The 17058-nt window shown below is 53.3% G+C and overlaps 1 protein-coding gene and 1 long non-coding RNA gene across 2 annotated transcripts in view; one reads left to right on the top strand and one right to left on the bottom strand.

Annotated features, from left to right (window-relative positions):
- LOC306654396 overlaps window positions 1-12797 on the bottom strand; it is a 51075-nt gene extending 38278 nt beyond the window's left edge. Inside the window, exons 1-7 of the long non-coding RNA XR_013761956.1 lie at window positions 12675-12797; window positions 12463-12601; window positions 6982-7106; window positions 3483-3553; window positions 3252-3378; window positions 3111-3150; window positions 1014-2318 (exon numbers count right to left, since the gene is read on the bottom strand). This is a non-coding gene — a long non-coding RNA (uncharacterized lncRNA). The remainder of the gene's footprint in view (window positions 1-1013; window positions 2319-3110; window positions 3151-3251; window positions 3379-3482; window positions 3554-6981; window positions 7107-12462; window positions 12602-12674) is intronic.
- On the top strand, window positions 3495-16050 carry RTL1 (retrotransposon Gag like 1). Its single transcript, XM_079127890.1, has 2 exons — window positions 3495-3998; window positions 11434-16050. The coding sequence occupies exon 2, from the start codon at window positions 11519-11521 to the stop codon at window positions 15596-15598; it is 4080 nt and encodes a 1359-aa protein (XP_078984016.1). The 5' UTR covers window positions 3495-3998; window positions 11434-11518; the 3' UTR covers window positions 15599-16050.
- Window positions 16051-17058: the final 1008 nt, after the last annotated feature.

Below are 17058 nucleotides of genomic sequence, written 5' to 3' on the forward strand. Positions count from 1 at the left end.
GACTTTGGAACAGGTGGAGGGGAGACTCGACTAACTCTGGGTTCACCATCCCGGACATTTCAAGCCTGCTCTTAAAGGTCAAGGACAAGCTGGCTGAAAGACCACTCTGTGGCGTCAGTGGGGCTGGAGTGTGCCTAGCAGGGAAATGGGGTCGGGGGCACAAGGTGGGAGGGGGTTTTTAGCCAGACCCCAAAGGAGATGTCATGCTAGGCTAAGGCTTCATTTTTTCTTTTTTCTTTTTTTTTTTTTCTCTTTTTTGGACCATGTCCCGGAAGCTCCGGGAAGTCAGATAGAGAATTGAAGGCAAGACAGAAACAAGGTCAAAATGGCATTTTAGAAAGATCGCTCAATGAAAATAAACTTGCGTGAGCCGTTTAACACAGCTGTCCCACCTCCATGAAGGTGGGGTGAGTGCAGTTGGGGTGTGTTTACAGATGTAGCTACAAGACTGCTCTCCGCAGTGCTCAGTAACAGCAAAAGGTGGAGACAGCTTCACCGTGTTCACTGGCATCAGTTGAGCAGAACCCTAGTAACTAAAATGTCGGCTTGTGCCGTACCCTGTTCACTGAGTCCCGTGGAACACCTTTATTTACGTACTCATTTTTATTTTTTTTAATAACATAATGGGCACTCACAAACCCATGACCCACCCTGACAACGAGGACTTGGACCAAAGAGTCTCTGCACACATTCTTCTCCCCCAGAGGAGGTACAGCTGGGCTTCTCCACAATGGAGGAGGGTGTGATAAAGAATGGGGCCCACATACCCCGGAATATTAAACAGCTCTTAAAAAGAATGGAACAGCCGAGACCTATTGTCTTTTAATGGACCTCAGTATTTTGCGCAGAACTGGATTAATCATGATCCTTTGTTCAGAGAGACTTCCTCATCATTGGTCCACGCATGTCCCCTTTTATTTTGCTAATTTATGCATTCATATATTCATTTGTAATAATGTCATAAACACTCGTGAGCCCACTCCCCAAATTCAGACCTTGGCAATTACTTACACCTGCCTCTGCAATCCAATCCAGCGGAGGGGGGCACAGGGGTTTCATGGCAGCAGTGAGGTAGTTAAATAAATCCTGGGTATATGAATCAGAGGGTACCAAGAGGCTATTGTAAAGAATGGCGTTGATCTTTATTTCCTCAGAGCAGATTCTGGAGGGAAGAAAAACAAGCTGATGCAAACCGCAAAGGGAAATGTACACTGAGATACAGTTTATGTAAAATAGAAACAAAGTAATATATTGTAGGGGCACATTTACATACATATGCAAATGCACAGAGAACTATCTGGAACAATATACCTTAAACTGATCACAGAGATTAATTTGAGGAGAAGGGAGGGTTAAAGATGGCTTTAACTTTATCTGCATGTTTGATTTTCTACTAATGAGTATATTAATTATCAATGCATTTCTTGTATAATTAAAATAAACATTTCGTGTGGGTTTCTTTGTTTTGGTTGTTTGGTTTGCTTGCTTGTGGCATTCTCTGCTTTTGCTGTTGTCGTTACTAATGCAAAGAGCCCTTGGCTGACGAACCAGAAGCCGGTTACATATGCCCAAAGCAAGCTCTATAGACACGGGGGATTTGGACTTCTATCATTCTTTTCTTTTTCCCCTTTCTTTTCTTTTTCTTTTTTTTTTTTTTCTTTTCATTTTATATGTGCTAACACGGGAGCCCGGGGCCTTCCGGCAGCCTGTCAGTGACAGGAGCCAGCAGGTGTGTGCCTGCCTATGGCTATGATTTCACCACTCACAGCCCCAAATCCCTCCGAGTCGCCGCCCGGCAATGTCAGCAATGCACCCATGGGGGAGCGCTTTCCTTTTCGGTCTTTAAGAAAGCTAATGCCCTGGCCCATGTTCTCGGGGATTAGCCGCCTGGAATGGGAACTCGGGGGAATGTGACACGAGATAGGCCCTGGAGAGGAGGGCACGGGCCCAGAGAACAGCGCCACAGCCGCTCGCCGCACCAACAGCCGGGCCTGCCTGCTGGCAAAGAGCCGGGGCCTCACCAGGCCCCTGACAACCCGATTCCCTGCAGCAGACCCAGAGGGCCCGTGGCAGAAGGGCGGCAGCCCCGGGAGCCTGTCAGCTCTGAGAGAGGGAAGCAGTCTGGCTGGACGCAGCCCACCCGGGCCAGGCAGCAAACAGCGCCGGCCCCAGCAGGAGCCCCTTCCCAGAGGCCCCCAGGCTGGCTCACAGGCACATACAAACCACTTGGGCCCCTGCAGCTGCCGCAGGCTGTCAGGATCTGTGAACACCCAGGCTGTGTCGAGGCTGGGGTGATCTGCAGACTGAGACTCAAGACCCTAGAAAACACAACCAGGTGACTTCAGACTCAGCCGTCTGAAGACTTGGCCAGCTTTGTCCTGGCCTCCACCTGTACAGACCACTGGTCAGGGAGTTGGTGACAGCCCTCCTCTGGGCTCACGAGGGTCCACGGGGTCTTGGGAACTTCTCTCCCCTCGGCCAGGCAAAACCATATTTCCAAGCATGCCTTTGCGCAGACGTTGTGAGACAGCTCAAATGGCCCTGTACTGCCTGTGTGTCCAGCCCTCAACCACCTTCCCACACGCACGACTCTGCCATTTATTACAAGGTGCTTTATTACGAACTGGTTTCTGTCCTCGTCAATACCTTGAGGTGACTGTCAGAGTTTTGGAAATATGAAATAATTTTATGATAAACAAAAATAAAATGCAGTCCCCAGACTGAAGTTCCCTGCACCCAACCTGCAGGTTAGGGTGACCCTATGGAGCAACAAATGTCCCTCATTAATTCATAAATCCAGGCAATGCCAATCAAAAAGTTAGTTGCTTCAAGAACATGCCCTCTGGAAGCCAACACTGTCCTCCCTCTTGAACCTGTTCCCCTTATCATCCCTCTGAATTCTGAACCATGAGAAGTGTTTTCAGAGGAACGCAGGGGGGACGAATCTACCTAAGCAGCCGCCGTCCTATTTGTTGAGCAGCTACCAAGGGCCAGGCCTTTTGTATTTCATTTCATTAAGGCATCAAAGCAGCCCTTAAAAACTGCTGCCCACCCCACAGAAAGAGAAGGAGGTCACGGTCATGCACCCAGCTCCTTGAGGGACAGACTACCTTCTCTCTATCTGTCGTGGTGATAGGTTTTAGGACGTTCCTGGGTCACACGTAACAGAGACGAGGTTAACAGGGTTATTCTGTGGAGGTTGTATAAGCTCCCCAAAGCAGCTTCAGGTGTACGAGAGGAGGGCTACGCACCTAGCAGGTCACGGACGCTGGGATGCTGGTTCTCCAAGGTCAGCCAGGAAGGTGGCCACACTGGGAGAGGACAGAGCTGCCTCAGGAACCTACTGACTCACTGCCCATGGGGGGCAGTGAGCCCGGGCTGCAGAATGAAGGGCGTGAGTTAGTTCCGGTCTAAGAAGTTTACAAATTTGCAAATTGTCTAAACGGACACATGGTGGCAGGGGCAGGAATCATTTTTCAGACCTTTTGATTCGATCCTGGTCCAGGCATTTGCTCCCTTCTGGGAGAAAGCAGCCATCTCACCTCCAGGCCACCTGAGAGGAAGAAGAGAGACTGCTCACCAGGTGTGACAGGCAGGGACCTCCCGTCTCTCCGAGCCCTCCTCCCAGGCCTCGCCTGCCACCAGCAGCCCTGCTGCACCTTGGGGAGAGGGAGGGACTGACACCAGGGAACAGGGCCCAGCATGAGGAAGGTGGAGGTGAGCAGTTGGGAGGAGGAGGGGGAGCTGAGGGAGCTGAGAGATTGGCCCCAGGTCCCACAAGGGCCCAGGCCCCAGACTCACATCAACCCTGTATTCGTTAAAGAGAAAATTGGGGCTTCTAAGTGCCTCTGAGCCCGCTACCATGGAAAAGGCCTGTGTGTCAAGAGGACTGGACCTTCACTGTTAAGAAAATGCATTTTTCCAATAACTTTTTAGAGAGAAGCTCGCTTCAAGTCCAGTGGGACAGGAGGAGATCCACTTGGACCCTTGCAGCCAAGGTAAGACTGGGGGTAGGAGGTCCCATGCTGGCCTCCACCCAGGGACTGGGAGGGAGTAGGTGGGCGGACTGGTGATAACAGGGTGGGCCATGCTTCAGAAGAAAGGTTAAAGGGTTATTTGTACAAAAAACCAGGACATGGTTAGAGGTACTCAATACCTCTGTTCAAACACTCGAGCCGCTAAAATTAGAAGGTCTGCAGCCAGCTGTCCTGTCCCTCTGCCGATACCAAATAAGCCAAAATGAGTCGGGAATGAGAGCACAGGCCTTTTGGGGAGATGGAGACAGACACTGAGCCCCACTTCTGCGACCTGGCAGCCCGTCAGGCCACGTGCTGGCTGCATCAGCTCCGTGGAATGAAGGCAGCCTCTCTGGCCACTAGGCCCTCTCCAGGTCCCAAAGGGCAACTGCTGACCCCACCCTGGGTGTGTGCTGTGGCCTGCACCATCTGCTGGGTCACGGGAGAAAGTGGGCTCTGAGCTCTACCTCTAGCTCTGCCCCTGCAGCCCCGTGCGAGAGCCCCAGGCCCAGCACCAAGGCCTCCACACCTCAGCTCGAGTCTACGACATGGGGCAACAGTCCCACCGTAAGAAGCAAACCCATCTTCCGCTTGTCTGCATCCCATCCCTTGCCAGACAGGTCAGCCCACCCCAGTGGGGACAGTGGCGTCCAGCTGCCACTGGTTGTCAGGGTTCCTGAGCAGTCAGGCCACCCTCTGGGCTCCTGTGGACCCACTTTCAAAGCTGGGCTTCATCCCTTGGGGGGCTAATGGGAAAATTAAAGACGACACCATGCCTGCAATGCTCTGAATCTGACCCTTACACTGGGGCGGGTGTTCTAAAAGCAATGGCCATGAACCCTAATGACAAGAACAGGCCCAGACTCCAGAAGGAGGTGGCCCTGCATCTTGTAAATGGGGAAACTGAGGCTCTGCGCCATCTTCCACTCTGCCTCAGTGCCGGCTTTAGTTCCAACGGCCCCAGGGCCAGGCCCTCCTCCTGTGCCTTGAAGTCACCACTTTCTGACTCTGAGGACTGCCACACCCCAAGCCTCCACCACGCAGGTGCATCCACACAGCCAGGAGAACACAGGCCAAGCAGGGAGCCCACCAGAGACAGCTGTGAAGTCGAGGCGAACACTACCGAAGCGACAGGCTGTGCTCTCGGCCACTGCCCACACACACCACTGTTCCTCAGGGAACCCCACAAGCCACCTCTAAGGAGTCCCAGAGCTACAGATACAAAGGAGAGGACCTACACCATCTCCCCATCAAAGAAGGGGAAACTGAGGCTGGGGAGGAGAAGGTCAAGCGGAAAGTCATGCAGGCCTAGAGCTCACAGGGCTGTGGCTGCCCGCTTGCCTTGAAAGGCAAGAGCAGGCTCGGGAGCAGCTGATTGGCTCCACAATTTGGGCAGCCTGCAGAGGGGCACACATGACCGCCTCGCCCCCGCCCGCCCCCAGGGTTATTCTGGGCAGAGTGAGCCAGCTGCCCCTGGAGCTGCCAGTCAAGTGTGGAGGGGCAGGGATGCAGCCGCAGGAGCACCACTGGGTCAAGGGCTTGGCCCTTCCTCTCAATGGCACAGGGAGGTGAGGAGCAGGGGGCCCCTCAGGAGACCCTGGAAGGGGTGAAGGCCCAAGCTGTCCTTAGCCACGAGTCAGGGTCACGTAGGCAAGGCAAGGATGCCAGCAGGAGGGACCCCAACATGTGCCATGTCCGCCTGGCTACCTGCAGGCTCCATGGCCACTGCAACCATGGGTCCTGCCCATGTACTTCGTGGGGCCTGTGGAAGTACCCCCGAGTGTCCCACACCTGCCTGTCCCCCTCCACCAGGGGGTTAAATAAGAAGAGTGACCCTCCAAACCACTGCTCCTTATGAGGGAAACTAAGACAAATCCCAAGCCTCGGCACATCTTGCCTTGACATTTGTTTAACACAATAAGCAGACAGCAATCCGTGGTCCTCACCGTGTTCTTGTGTGCCCACCCCCATCCCGCAGTTTGACTCCCACACAGGCCACCAGCAGGCCTGGCGGTGGGAGAGGAGGACATGTTCATTTTAAGGCCACTCAGACCTAAGACTCATGGCTGTGTCCCTCACAATCACGTGGCTCTGAGCATCACTCACAAGGAGGGCCAAGTGACAGGGGTCTTCACCTGAGCCCCCCCGCAGCCTGGAGAGCTGGGGCTGTAGGTGTGCCTGGGCAGGTGTCTAGGAGTCAGGGAGAGGAGCTGTGCACACTGCTCCCTCATCCCCCAGCCCGGGGCTCACCTTGCTCCTGAGTTCCTGAGGGCCTCCCGCCCCCTGCTCTGTCCTCACCTCTTCCCTAATTCCTCCACCCCCCACCCCCCGCCCGTGCCCAACTCTGCTCCTAAATATCCTCTCATCTCCTCTTCCAAGCTCTATTTTTAAAATCAGATTTCCTTTACTGTACAGGGAGAGGTATTCGCTGAGGGATTCCCCCCCCCCGCTCCCCCCCAACCCAACCCTTCATAGATGCACGTTGGCAGCACTGACCCCATGGGCCACTTGCTCAGAGACAAGCAAGGAGCTGACCTGACCGAGGCTCTGGGCACTGACAGTGGTGAGGCTGGGGTGTCTGTCTGAGTGTTGGGGGGCAGAGGGACCCAGCAAAGATCTGAAGAGCAGATCTGAACCCAAATACCAAATCCAGATTTCTTTTCTTGTTCTTTTCTTTCTTTTTTCTTTTTTTTTTTTTTTTTTTTTTTTGGTAAGGTGGGAATTTCCTAATCAATAGCTATTTCTCACAAAAAGTCCATGAAGTTTGACAATGATGTTTATGGAGATCCATTTGAAGGATTGAGCATATTCCTTCTGCAGAGCCCAGAGTGGAGGTAGGGTAGGCTGGCAGAGGGTAGAAGCCAGACAGGAAGCCCACAGTGACTGTCACAGCCACATCAGGGGCACAGGACAGAGGACTGAAGACCACCAAAGGGCAGAGCCAAGCCTCCCAGGAGACACTCACCAGGCACAGAGGGGCACAGACCCTGCTCACCTCCAGCAGCACCAGGGGGAGGCTTCCCTCTCCTTGCTGGCGATGGCACGGAGGCAGGCTCCTGCATCTCTTGGCGCTGGGCTTCTGGACAGGGCCTGGCCCAGGAAAAGAAAGAGGGCATGCTGCTGTATGAACTCAGGAATTGTGGGCTTTCAAAGACAATCAAACCAGGATGCGTGGGGGGTGAGGAACCAGACGCTCAGTCTTTCTGGAGAGGAGCCTCGGGAGAGGGGCTGAGCAGCGCGTTGTAGATGCTTGAAAACTGGGGTTTTAGGCAAAGGAATTCAAGCTTTCTATCCTGAGGAACACAGGGTGCCCTAAAGATTTTCAGCATGAGACACACTCTCTCTCTCTCCTTTCCATCTCACACTCGGGCATTTGGATTTCGTGTGCTGTACATGAAATATGAAAGGCCTGAAGCCGAGAGCAGCAACGTTAAGTCTGGGTGCCATGCAGAGACCGGGGGCTCCGCTGGTGCTGGAACCACAGGAACAGATTCCAGGCGGGGGGTCATGAATAGATTTGGGTCTCATGGAAAGAAATCTGGACTTTATTTTAAGGTGACAGGTTCGAAATTCTACATCATGCTAAGGAGTTTGGATTTTTGCCCAAGTTTTAAGAAACATGAGGGTGAGATTTTGGTGGGAGATGGGTCTGCAGAAAACATGATCAGATCTGTCTTATGGCTGATAGTTTTGGGCTCTAGATTACAGGCAAGAAGGAAACATCGAAAAATTGTAAACAGAAAAGTAACAGCCCCGAATTTAAGGATCATGCCCAAACATTCTGACTTTATATGTCGAGGGAATGCCAAAGTCTGATCTGCAGTGTGGGCCAAGACCTGATTCATGTTGACACCAAAGTTGAAAGGTTTTAATCAGAGGAGTTACATGATCAGCACTGTGAATATGCAAAGAAATTTGGGATTTATCTAGAGGTCCTGACATGACGAGATTTTTGCACATGCCTAGGAATGTGATTTCTCCAATAAAAAGTTCAAACAGAGTGATGCAGTGAGATGCTTGTGTGTGGTAAACGGTATGCAGTAAAATTAAGAAATAAAATTTACATTTCACACCAAGAATCTAGACTTTTCTGTCATACACAATTAAAGAGGTGGAGTTACAAGAGCAGATTTAATGTATTGTGCTAGGAAGTGTGAATTTGATTTTAAAGGATGGCATGATCAGATTTTTATACCATGCTAATAAGTTTGGATTTAAGCCAATAAAGGACTTAAGAGAGTGAGAGGGTGAGACTGGAGGTTTTTTTATAGACCAGTCTGGAGATAAATTACATGGTAAAATGCTGCGTTTTATGTTAAGTACTTGGGACTCAATGTTACAGGAAATGAAGAAATTGTGAAAAGTTTAAGTTGGGGAGTTACATGTTCCAACTTCTGCATTTCGGCATGGCCAGAATGGATTTTTACGGTTAAGATGATATGATCAGGTTTTTGTAACATGCTAAGGAGGTTGATTTTATGTGCAGGCCAAAGGCGCTGGAGCACGCTATTACCGGAGGGAAATGACTTCATTTCTGAATCCTCATGCAGGGGCACTTGGGGTTGGGAGAACACAGGGTTTTGGGGAGTGGGCTGATGAGTGTCTTGTCTCCAGAGGAATCAGGTGGTGAAGCACACTCTAGCTAAGGTGTCTGAAGCTGACGAACCAGACAACTAAAGGGCACTGGCCCCCTCCTCCGGAGGCCACCCCTTAGCACAGGGAGCCCCGCCTGGGCCCTCACTGAGGAGCTGGGTCATCTGTACACCGGGCAGAGAAGTAAAATTATGATCAAATTTATGCTGCATGCTAAGAAGCTGGGACACAGTTTTGAGGAATGACAGGATCACATTTTTATGCCATGCTAAGGAATTTGGATTCCATCCATTAAAAGACTGAGCGAGTGACATGGGGAATGCAGGTGGGGGATGAAGCGGTCTGCACAGAAATCACAGGATATAATGTATCATTTTATGCTAACAGTTCAGACCTTCTCTCATAGGTAATTCAAAGACAGTATAAAGCTTTAAGCACAAGTTACAAGAGCAAAATCCATGTTTCTTGCAAGAAGTGTGACCTTTGGAGACTGTTGAGAAATAACATGGCCAATTTTTTATATCTTGCTAAGAGGTTTGGAATTAAGCCAAACAAAAATTTCAGGGAGTGGCCTGGTGAGATTGTGGATTTTCTATTGATCAGTTGGCAAATTAATTACATGGCGAAAATTTTTATTTTATGCTGTGGTCAGAACCAACAAAAGGGACCTTTATATATTTTGAACACAGAAAATATGGGATGATTTTTATTTATCTTGCTAAAAATTTTAAACTTGGATGTTAAGGGTTAAGGAGTGTAAAGACTTTTGTGACTAGATTTTAGGTTGAAAGCAGGAAAGTTGAAAGATTTAATCTATTAGATATAGATTTTACATTAAGAAGGTTTATAATCTGGTTTTAAAATCATCTTGCTAAGGAATTTGAATTTTAGCCAACGAAGGATTTTAAGTGAAAGACATGCTGAGATTTTTATTTCTGATAGATGAGACTGCAGATGAATTACTTAGCCAAATTTTGTGTTTCAATTAGAATTTTATATCAGAGACTTGGAATTTCACAATAGTACAGACTTCAGAGGACTTTCATGAGGAGGAAATGAGTTAATTTATGCAATTGCTACCTACATGTTTCTGTGATGATGATAATGACGGTGATTTTGCCTAATTTGTGCACTATGCCTAAAAAATGTGAGCCTTGCTTTGAGGAATGACATGTCAGAATTTCATATCATGTTAAGACCTTTAAATTTTGTCCAGAGAATGGTTTTGGTGAGTTTACATGTCAGATATGTTTACACTAAAAGGTTTGGATTTAATATTGCAGACAGTAAATAAACAGTGAAAGGCTTTAATCAGAGGGATTGCATGATCAAATTTAAGTGTCACGCTAACAAGGGCACACTTAATTCTGAGAAAGAGCAGATCTGAGTTTTGTATCCTGTTGGAAAGTTTGGATCTTAGCCAGCGAGGATATTTTACAAAAGGGAATGCCTGCTTTTATTTTTTTTTTTTTTATAGACCAGGCCAGTGGCCCTAAGAAGAAAACTGAGAAGTAACAAAAAGCATTAAATTTATAAAGAGTGATAACTTTATGGCTTATCTATCGAATAGTCAACACTGAATTTGTTCTGCCCCAGAGAAGAAATACGCAAATAGTCCCAAACCAAGGCAACTCTTTAAATTCCATCTCATCCCACTAAAACCACCCATTGCCAGACTTTCCAAAATTTCAGGACATTCAGGTTTCAAAGGTATCTCATGCCCTGCCCCCACCCAAGGTCACATCTCTGACAGATACACCCCTATGTAGGTGGAAATCGATCAGGGACAGAGAGAAGGGGCATCTACCAGCACGAGGCCAGCCCCTCCTGAGCAGAGGAGGGGACTTGGGAAGATGTGATTGGAGAGGCCCGCAAATACGTTTGCATGCATAGAATTGAGGCCAGATGTGGGACGTTCCAGGAGGCCAGCAGACCAAGAAGGCAATCCTGAGAGAGTGCAGACCTTAGGAGGGCGGGAGGTTACCTGAAGATCTCCTCCACAGCTCAGAGCTGGAGAGAACATGGCATTGGAAGGAGATCAAATCAAGAAAGAGAAATCCCCAAAAAGTGTGGCCTAGGATCAGGTAACCAAGGTGGAGTTATCCAACACACAGTAGGCATTTTATAAACATTTATGGGGGGGGCATTAAAAATAAAAGCCAGAACCCAGACTTCAGTTTCTCCCCTCCATATTCTTTATTTTGAACCTGGAGGAGGAAGTAAGAGCTATTTTGGGCTGCTGACCCAGCTGGCAGGAGAGTGGCCAAGTGCCCGTGTTCTCCTCTCCCACTGAACTGGAGGGAAAGCGGGTGCCTTTGCAGGAGTCTCCTGCCTCCACAGTCACACAGGCTGGGCTTGCTCCAAAGCTCCACGCCTGCCAGGGGTGGCTTGGAATGGCACTGAGATGTGACCTCTGGGACTTTCGGGTGACCAAAGACGGGGAGGAGGACTGACCAGGCACGCGTGCCAGGGAGAAATGGGGCAGCCCTAAACCCTGCCAGGTGCCTGCCTGCTTGCCACGGCAGCCGCTCTGGGCCAGTTGCTCCACAAAATTTATGGGCTGTGAATTTCTCACACCATGGAGGAAGTAGGCGGGCTGGGCAGACAGACTCCGCCTGGGAGGCAGGTCAGGGTTGACTGAATCTCTCCCTGGGGGTGCCCAAGTGACCAGCCAAGGAGGCTGGTTTGGACACGCGAAGGTTTTCCCTGGCTCCTCTGTGTTCTGATTGCTTGGGCATCTGATTTGTCCTTGAGAACCTGACCCTGACCTCATGAGACCCTAAACTGCTGCTTTTACTCCCCACTCCATCCCCTCCATTCCTAGGTTCTGATCTCCACGGCCCCAGTCGCTGACCGGAGGGGGAGCAGCCTTACCGATCTTCAGAAAACACTCCTTTCCAACCGACGAAATGATAGAACCCTCTGAAGACTCATTTGAGACGATGATGGAGCGTAAGAATCCATCATCAAAACAAATGGAGTCCTCCGAGGGCTCATCCAACACCACCATGGAGACACCGGGCAGTGGAGCGCAGGCGGCGGCCGGGCCATCCAGTGGCCCAGCCCAGGAAAGAAAGGAGCCACCCAGTGGCTCACTCCAGGAAATGGAAGAGCTGCCCATTGATCTACTCCAAGACATGGAGGAGCCATCCAGTGGCCCACATAAGGAAATAGAGGATCCACCCAATGACCTACTCCAAGACCTGGAGGAGTCATACAACGGTTCACACCAGGCAGAGGGGGATCCACTCAATGAAGCATCTGAGAGAATGAGAGAAGCATCAGTAAACCCGTCCAGAACCCAGGAAGAGCAAGAGGCAGACAACACTGACCTGAAGGAGTCAGAAAAGAAGGGGAATCCTGAAGAGGAAAACCAGCCCGAGAGCTCTCCTGCAGAAATCATGACCATGATGCGGTCCATCATCTCACTGTACTTCCGGATGCAAGACCTCAAGGAACAGCAAAGAGTAGCAGAAGAGATCTTGGTACGGGGCATCAATGCAGGCCAGCTTCCCTCCCCAAAGCGCTTCTCTGGCGATCGCAGAGAATACCACGAGTTCATCGTGCTCTGCCAACTGATCCTACAGAGCTACCCGAGAATGTTCTACAGTGACCGCCTGCGGGTTAAGTATGTCATCTGCCACCTCTCCGGCCTAGCCTTAGAATGGGCCAAAGCTCTGCTGCAGCAGAACAGCCCCCTGATGGGAGACTTCCCCGCCTTCCTGGAGGCCATGTCAGAAGTGTTCGAGTACCGTCAGACTCTGCGTGTGGCAGAAGAGGCCATGTTCAACATCAGGCAGGGCAATCGCTGTGCTACCGAGTACATCAATGAGTTCCAGAGCCTGGTACCTACCCTGGGCTGGCCGGACGAGGTCCTGCAGGCCCACCTGTGCCAGGGGCTCAACGAGGACATCAGGCATTATCTATTTCGTGTCCCACAACCGGATTCCCTGGACAGCCTGATTGTGCTCATCCTGCAAATAGAAGATAAGCTGGCAGAGAGAAGAGCCATGCTCAGGCTGCCCCCAGAGGCCCGCCCACGGAACCTAACCTGGATCGACTCACCTGCTCCAGAGAGGTGGATGGTTAGCAGCTGGCTGCCCAGCGAATTCCATCCGGCCATCAATCGCGCCCATCTCTTCCTGCTGCTCTTGGTGAGAGTGAACCCCTACCACAGTGTGGCAGTCCAGGCCCTGGTGGATTCCGGAGCAGAAGGCAACTTCATGGATGAGAGGTTTGCCCAAGAGCACTACGTGGAGCTGTATGAGAAGCCCTATCCACAGTCCATCCAGACCGTGGACGGCTCACTGATCGGCAACGAGCCCATCTGGCTCTACACTGAGCCCCTGGTGTGCATTCACCAGAACCACCAGGAGTCCATCGAATTCGACATCGTACCTTCACCTAACTTCTCCGTGGTATTGGGCATCAACTGGCTCCGAGTCCACGCCCCCGAAGTCGACTGGATCAAAGGCCGCTGCACCTTCCACTCTCCCTACTGCCTGAAGAACTGCTTCCGCCCACCCCCACCATGCATCGCACTGGAGAGACACAGCATAAGCCTGCTGCCCGGATTGCCGCACCCATACTCAGACCTGGCCGACGTGTTTAACCCGAAGGAAGCAGATGATGAGACTTCCGACCAGCCAAGCTCAGACGGATCCGATGATCTTTCTGAATCAGAGCCCTCTGAGCTTCAGCAGGCTGGAGACAGTGATCACAGCGAGACCTTTTACGAATGTCCCTCCACCGCGCCTTGGGAACCTGTTGGTGCCAGGATGCAAGAAGAAGCCAGGCAGCAAGAGGAGTTCTGGGAGCTGCAGGACATGCTGACCGACAGACAGGACTACATACAGATGATTCCGGAACTGTTTGACCAGTTACACGGAGCTGCATGGTTCACAAAACTGGAGCTGCGTGGGACCATAGTGGAGGAAAGCATGAACGCACACCGGACAGAAGATACATGGAAAGCAGCGTTTGGTTTGGAGCTTCAAGACATGAAGAGCTACCAGCCCTTCGCGCTGTCCCCAGACCCTATCATACCGCAGAGCGTGATTCACTTCATCCTGAAGGACATGCTAGGTTTCTTTGTGCTCTCTTACGGCCAGGAAGTCCTGGTCTACTCCATGTGTCAGGAGGAGCACCTCCAGCACGTCCGCCAAGTCCTAGTCCGCTTCCGGCACCACAACGTCTACTGCTCACTAGACAAGAGCCAGTTCCACCGACAGACGGCGGAAATCCTGGGCTTCGTCGTATCCCCCAAAGGGGTGAAGCTGAACAAGAACATCATGAACATCATCACGGGGCACCCGACCCCGGTCTCCAGGAAGTCCCTGAGGAACCTGATCGAGTTCGTCTTCCCCTACCGGCACTTCGTGGAACGCTTCGCCATCATCGCGGAGCCCCTGGTGCGGCAGGTGCTGAGCACCCAGCCCTTCTACTGGGGAGATGAGGAGCAGGAGGCCTTCGAGTGCCTCAAGAGGGCCTTCCGCAAGGCTCCCATGCTCTACCACCCCAGGCCCCAGAACCAGTTCTACCTGGAAACGGGCGTCACCAGGACGGCCCTGTACACCTCCCTGATTCAAATTGACGACCAAACTGGCAAGAGAGTCACCTGCGCTTTCTACTCCCGAAACATCTCCCCCATCGAGGTCGAGTACCCTCTGGTGGAGATGAAGGTCCTTGCGATCCGGGCTGCCTTCATGGTGTGGTGCCGCTACCTGGAGAACACCGAGGAGCCCATCATGATCCTTCTCAACACGGAGGATCTAGCCTCTCTGAATAATGACAGGCTCACCGTACTTCTCCCCGGGCATTGGGTCTTCTTCTTCTCTCACTTCAACTTTGACGTCATGGAGCTGCCAGAACAAGACGGGGGCCGCCCCCTGACACCCGTGAGAAACCGGGGCCGAAGAGGGCTCCACAGCAGGGCCACACGGCCCATCCTGCTGTTTGCCACCAGAGGATCCCCCAGGGATCAGACCATCGAATCCGAGGAGGAGGAGAACGAAGATGAGACCGACCAAGATGAGTTCAACGAGCAGAGCCTGCAGCAGGAGCTGCTGGCCACGGTACCCATCGACCAGGTCCTCAACAGCTTCCTGGCGCACTTCAGCATGGCCCAGATCAGAGCGGTCATCCTGCACTTCTTCCGAGGCCTCCTCTACTGGAAGAACGTCCTAGCCCTGGCAGCCGTCCTCGTGCTACTCAAGGTGAGACAGCGACCGGCCCTGCTGCCGGCCCCCGCAGTGGCCATGGCTCGGCCCCCACCTCGGCGCTCCCTGCGGCTCATCCTGGACTCGACCCTCATTGCGGGCAGCAGCATGGCCACGGCCATCGCTCAGCTGCTCGCCCAGATGCCCCCTCTAGTGGGCGCCAACACTGTCCCGGCCCAAGAGCTGGCCGAGCTGTTCCTGGGCCCCGGCCGCTGGCAGAGAAACGCCATGCACCCCCAGAGCACCGGGGGCCTGCGGTTCACCCCGGGGTTCTGGCTGACGCTGTGTGAATTCTTTGGTGTCCGAGTCACCCCTCCTGAGGGCGGCCGCCCTGCCCCACGCCAGAACCGGTACTTGGAGCTGCACGTCGTTGGCGATGAGGATGTCGTCTTGCGAGAAGCCCTGCAAGACGACCTGCAACGTTACCGTCAGTGTGGCCTGCATGACGGCCTGCAAGACACCTCGCAGGACGCGCAGGACAACGACGCGCAGGAGGCCCTGCCCGCCCAGGCGGCCGGCGCCCTCGCGCTCCGCCCACGCAACCTGATGGACCCTGAGGTCCTGGACTTCCTCCACAGCCGCCTGCTCCACGTGCGCGGTGCCGACGGGAGGCTGACCCTGCTCAGCAGGGAACAGGTGGCCCAGGCCGTGACCCGATTCCTGAGCATGACCTACAGGCAGGCCCCGCCCGCCCCCGCCTCTGGGGACCAGCGGCGGGAAGGGGCGAGCCTGGAAGAGCTCCCCGACCTGGAGGACGCAGACCTGGACTGAAAGCACCTCCTCTCCAGCAGGAGGCCCCTCTCCTCCAACCAGCGCCCGGCAGCGCCTCTGCCACGCCCCCTGCGCCTCAGCCAGCTTCGCTCAGACCCGGCGCCCCTCCTGCCGCTCCTGACCCAAGGGGAACCCACTTGTGAAGGGCAACAATTTCTTCAACTCATCAACCAGCAACGCCATCCGTGCTAAAGGACTATCGAGTCATCAGTGACCCAGAGTCAGTTCAGGGCTACACAATCCCGTCCGAATTCTCCAGGTCCCAGGCCCACGACTGGGAGTGACATCCACGAGGAGAGAGCAGTGATGAGCGGGAAATGACCCATGACCCAAGGCCAGATGCAGAAGCAGGCACAGCGGGTGCAGCCAAGCAAGCAGATGCCAGGGACCCCCGCCCACAGCGGCGCGCAGCCCCCTGTGCATCCTGGGACACTGACCTCGGGTGCTCCACTGACTTCTTCTACCTCCACCACAGGTGCTCCTGCTCCCCTGGGCCCCCACCCCTCCCCCTCCCGGCCTCCCGAGGTCCTGCAGCGTGGTGCCTCCCCCTCCCCAGCCCACCCTGCAAGCAAGCCCACCCCCACCGTCTGGTTCGGCTCCCTCGGCACTAAAGACTTCATCTGACCCTGAGCTCTGGCCTTACCTGGACAGAGCAGCTCCATGGTATGTCTGACGTGCCAGTACCACTTACCAGATGGACTTGCCCACCTTGATGGCCCCCGAGGTTCAGGGGACACCGGAGCGGGCAGCTGTGCTCACAGCTGGACAGTGCATAGCCCCCAGGCCCCCAGTAGAGGGAAGGGGCCCAAGAGAGACTAAGGAAGGCCCCAGACACCCAGCCCCTGTGCCGAGGAGCCAAGAGTGCTCCAACCAGACCCCGCTTCTCCCCAAGGAGGACCCCTCCCCACACCTCCCCACCCCACACCGCTTTCCAACCCCAAATAAAGCAGAATAAAAGAGCATCTGACTTTGTGGTTTATTCTGGAAGGTGGGGGTAGGGGACAGGCAGGGAGCAGGTAGACGGGCAGGGGAGGGGACAGGTAGGGGAGTCAGGCAGGAGGGGGTGAAGGAGTGGGGGATGGGCAAGTGGGGTAAGGGGTGGGGCTCCCTGGAAGCAGCGCGTGGGACACACAGCTGGACACTTGTTCCTACCACATGGACATGGCTGCTCATCCCAAGAAGGGAAGTGCAGAGGAGGGAAGCACAGGTGCCTGGGGTGGGGGTGCTGGGAGCACCCAGACAATAAGCCCCCCAGCCATGTGGGGAACAAGCCTCAGTGCCCACGGCCCAGAGGGCCTGTAAGCCCTGGCCTCATACCTTACCCCCATTTCCAAGGGACCCCTGCCCTAAAGCAGCCAATGACTGTCCTGAGGCTGTACTGCCCTGGAAGGGGGAAGAGGCTCCAAGGGGGCAGCAAAGCAGGACGGAGGCACACTCCCTGGCTTCAGGCTCATCAGTCC

This window comes from Sciurus vulgaris, assembly GCF_902686455.1.
Source record: "Sciurus vulgaris genome assembly, chromosome: 2".
Classification (NCBI taxonomy): Eukaryota; Metazoa; Chordata; class Mammalia; order Rodentia; family Sciuridae; genus Sciurus; species Sciurus vulgaris.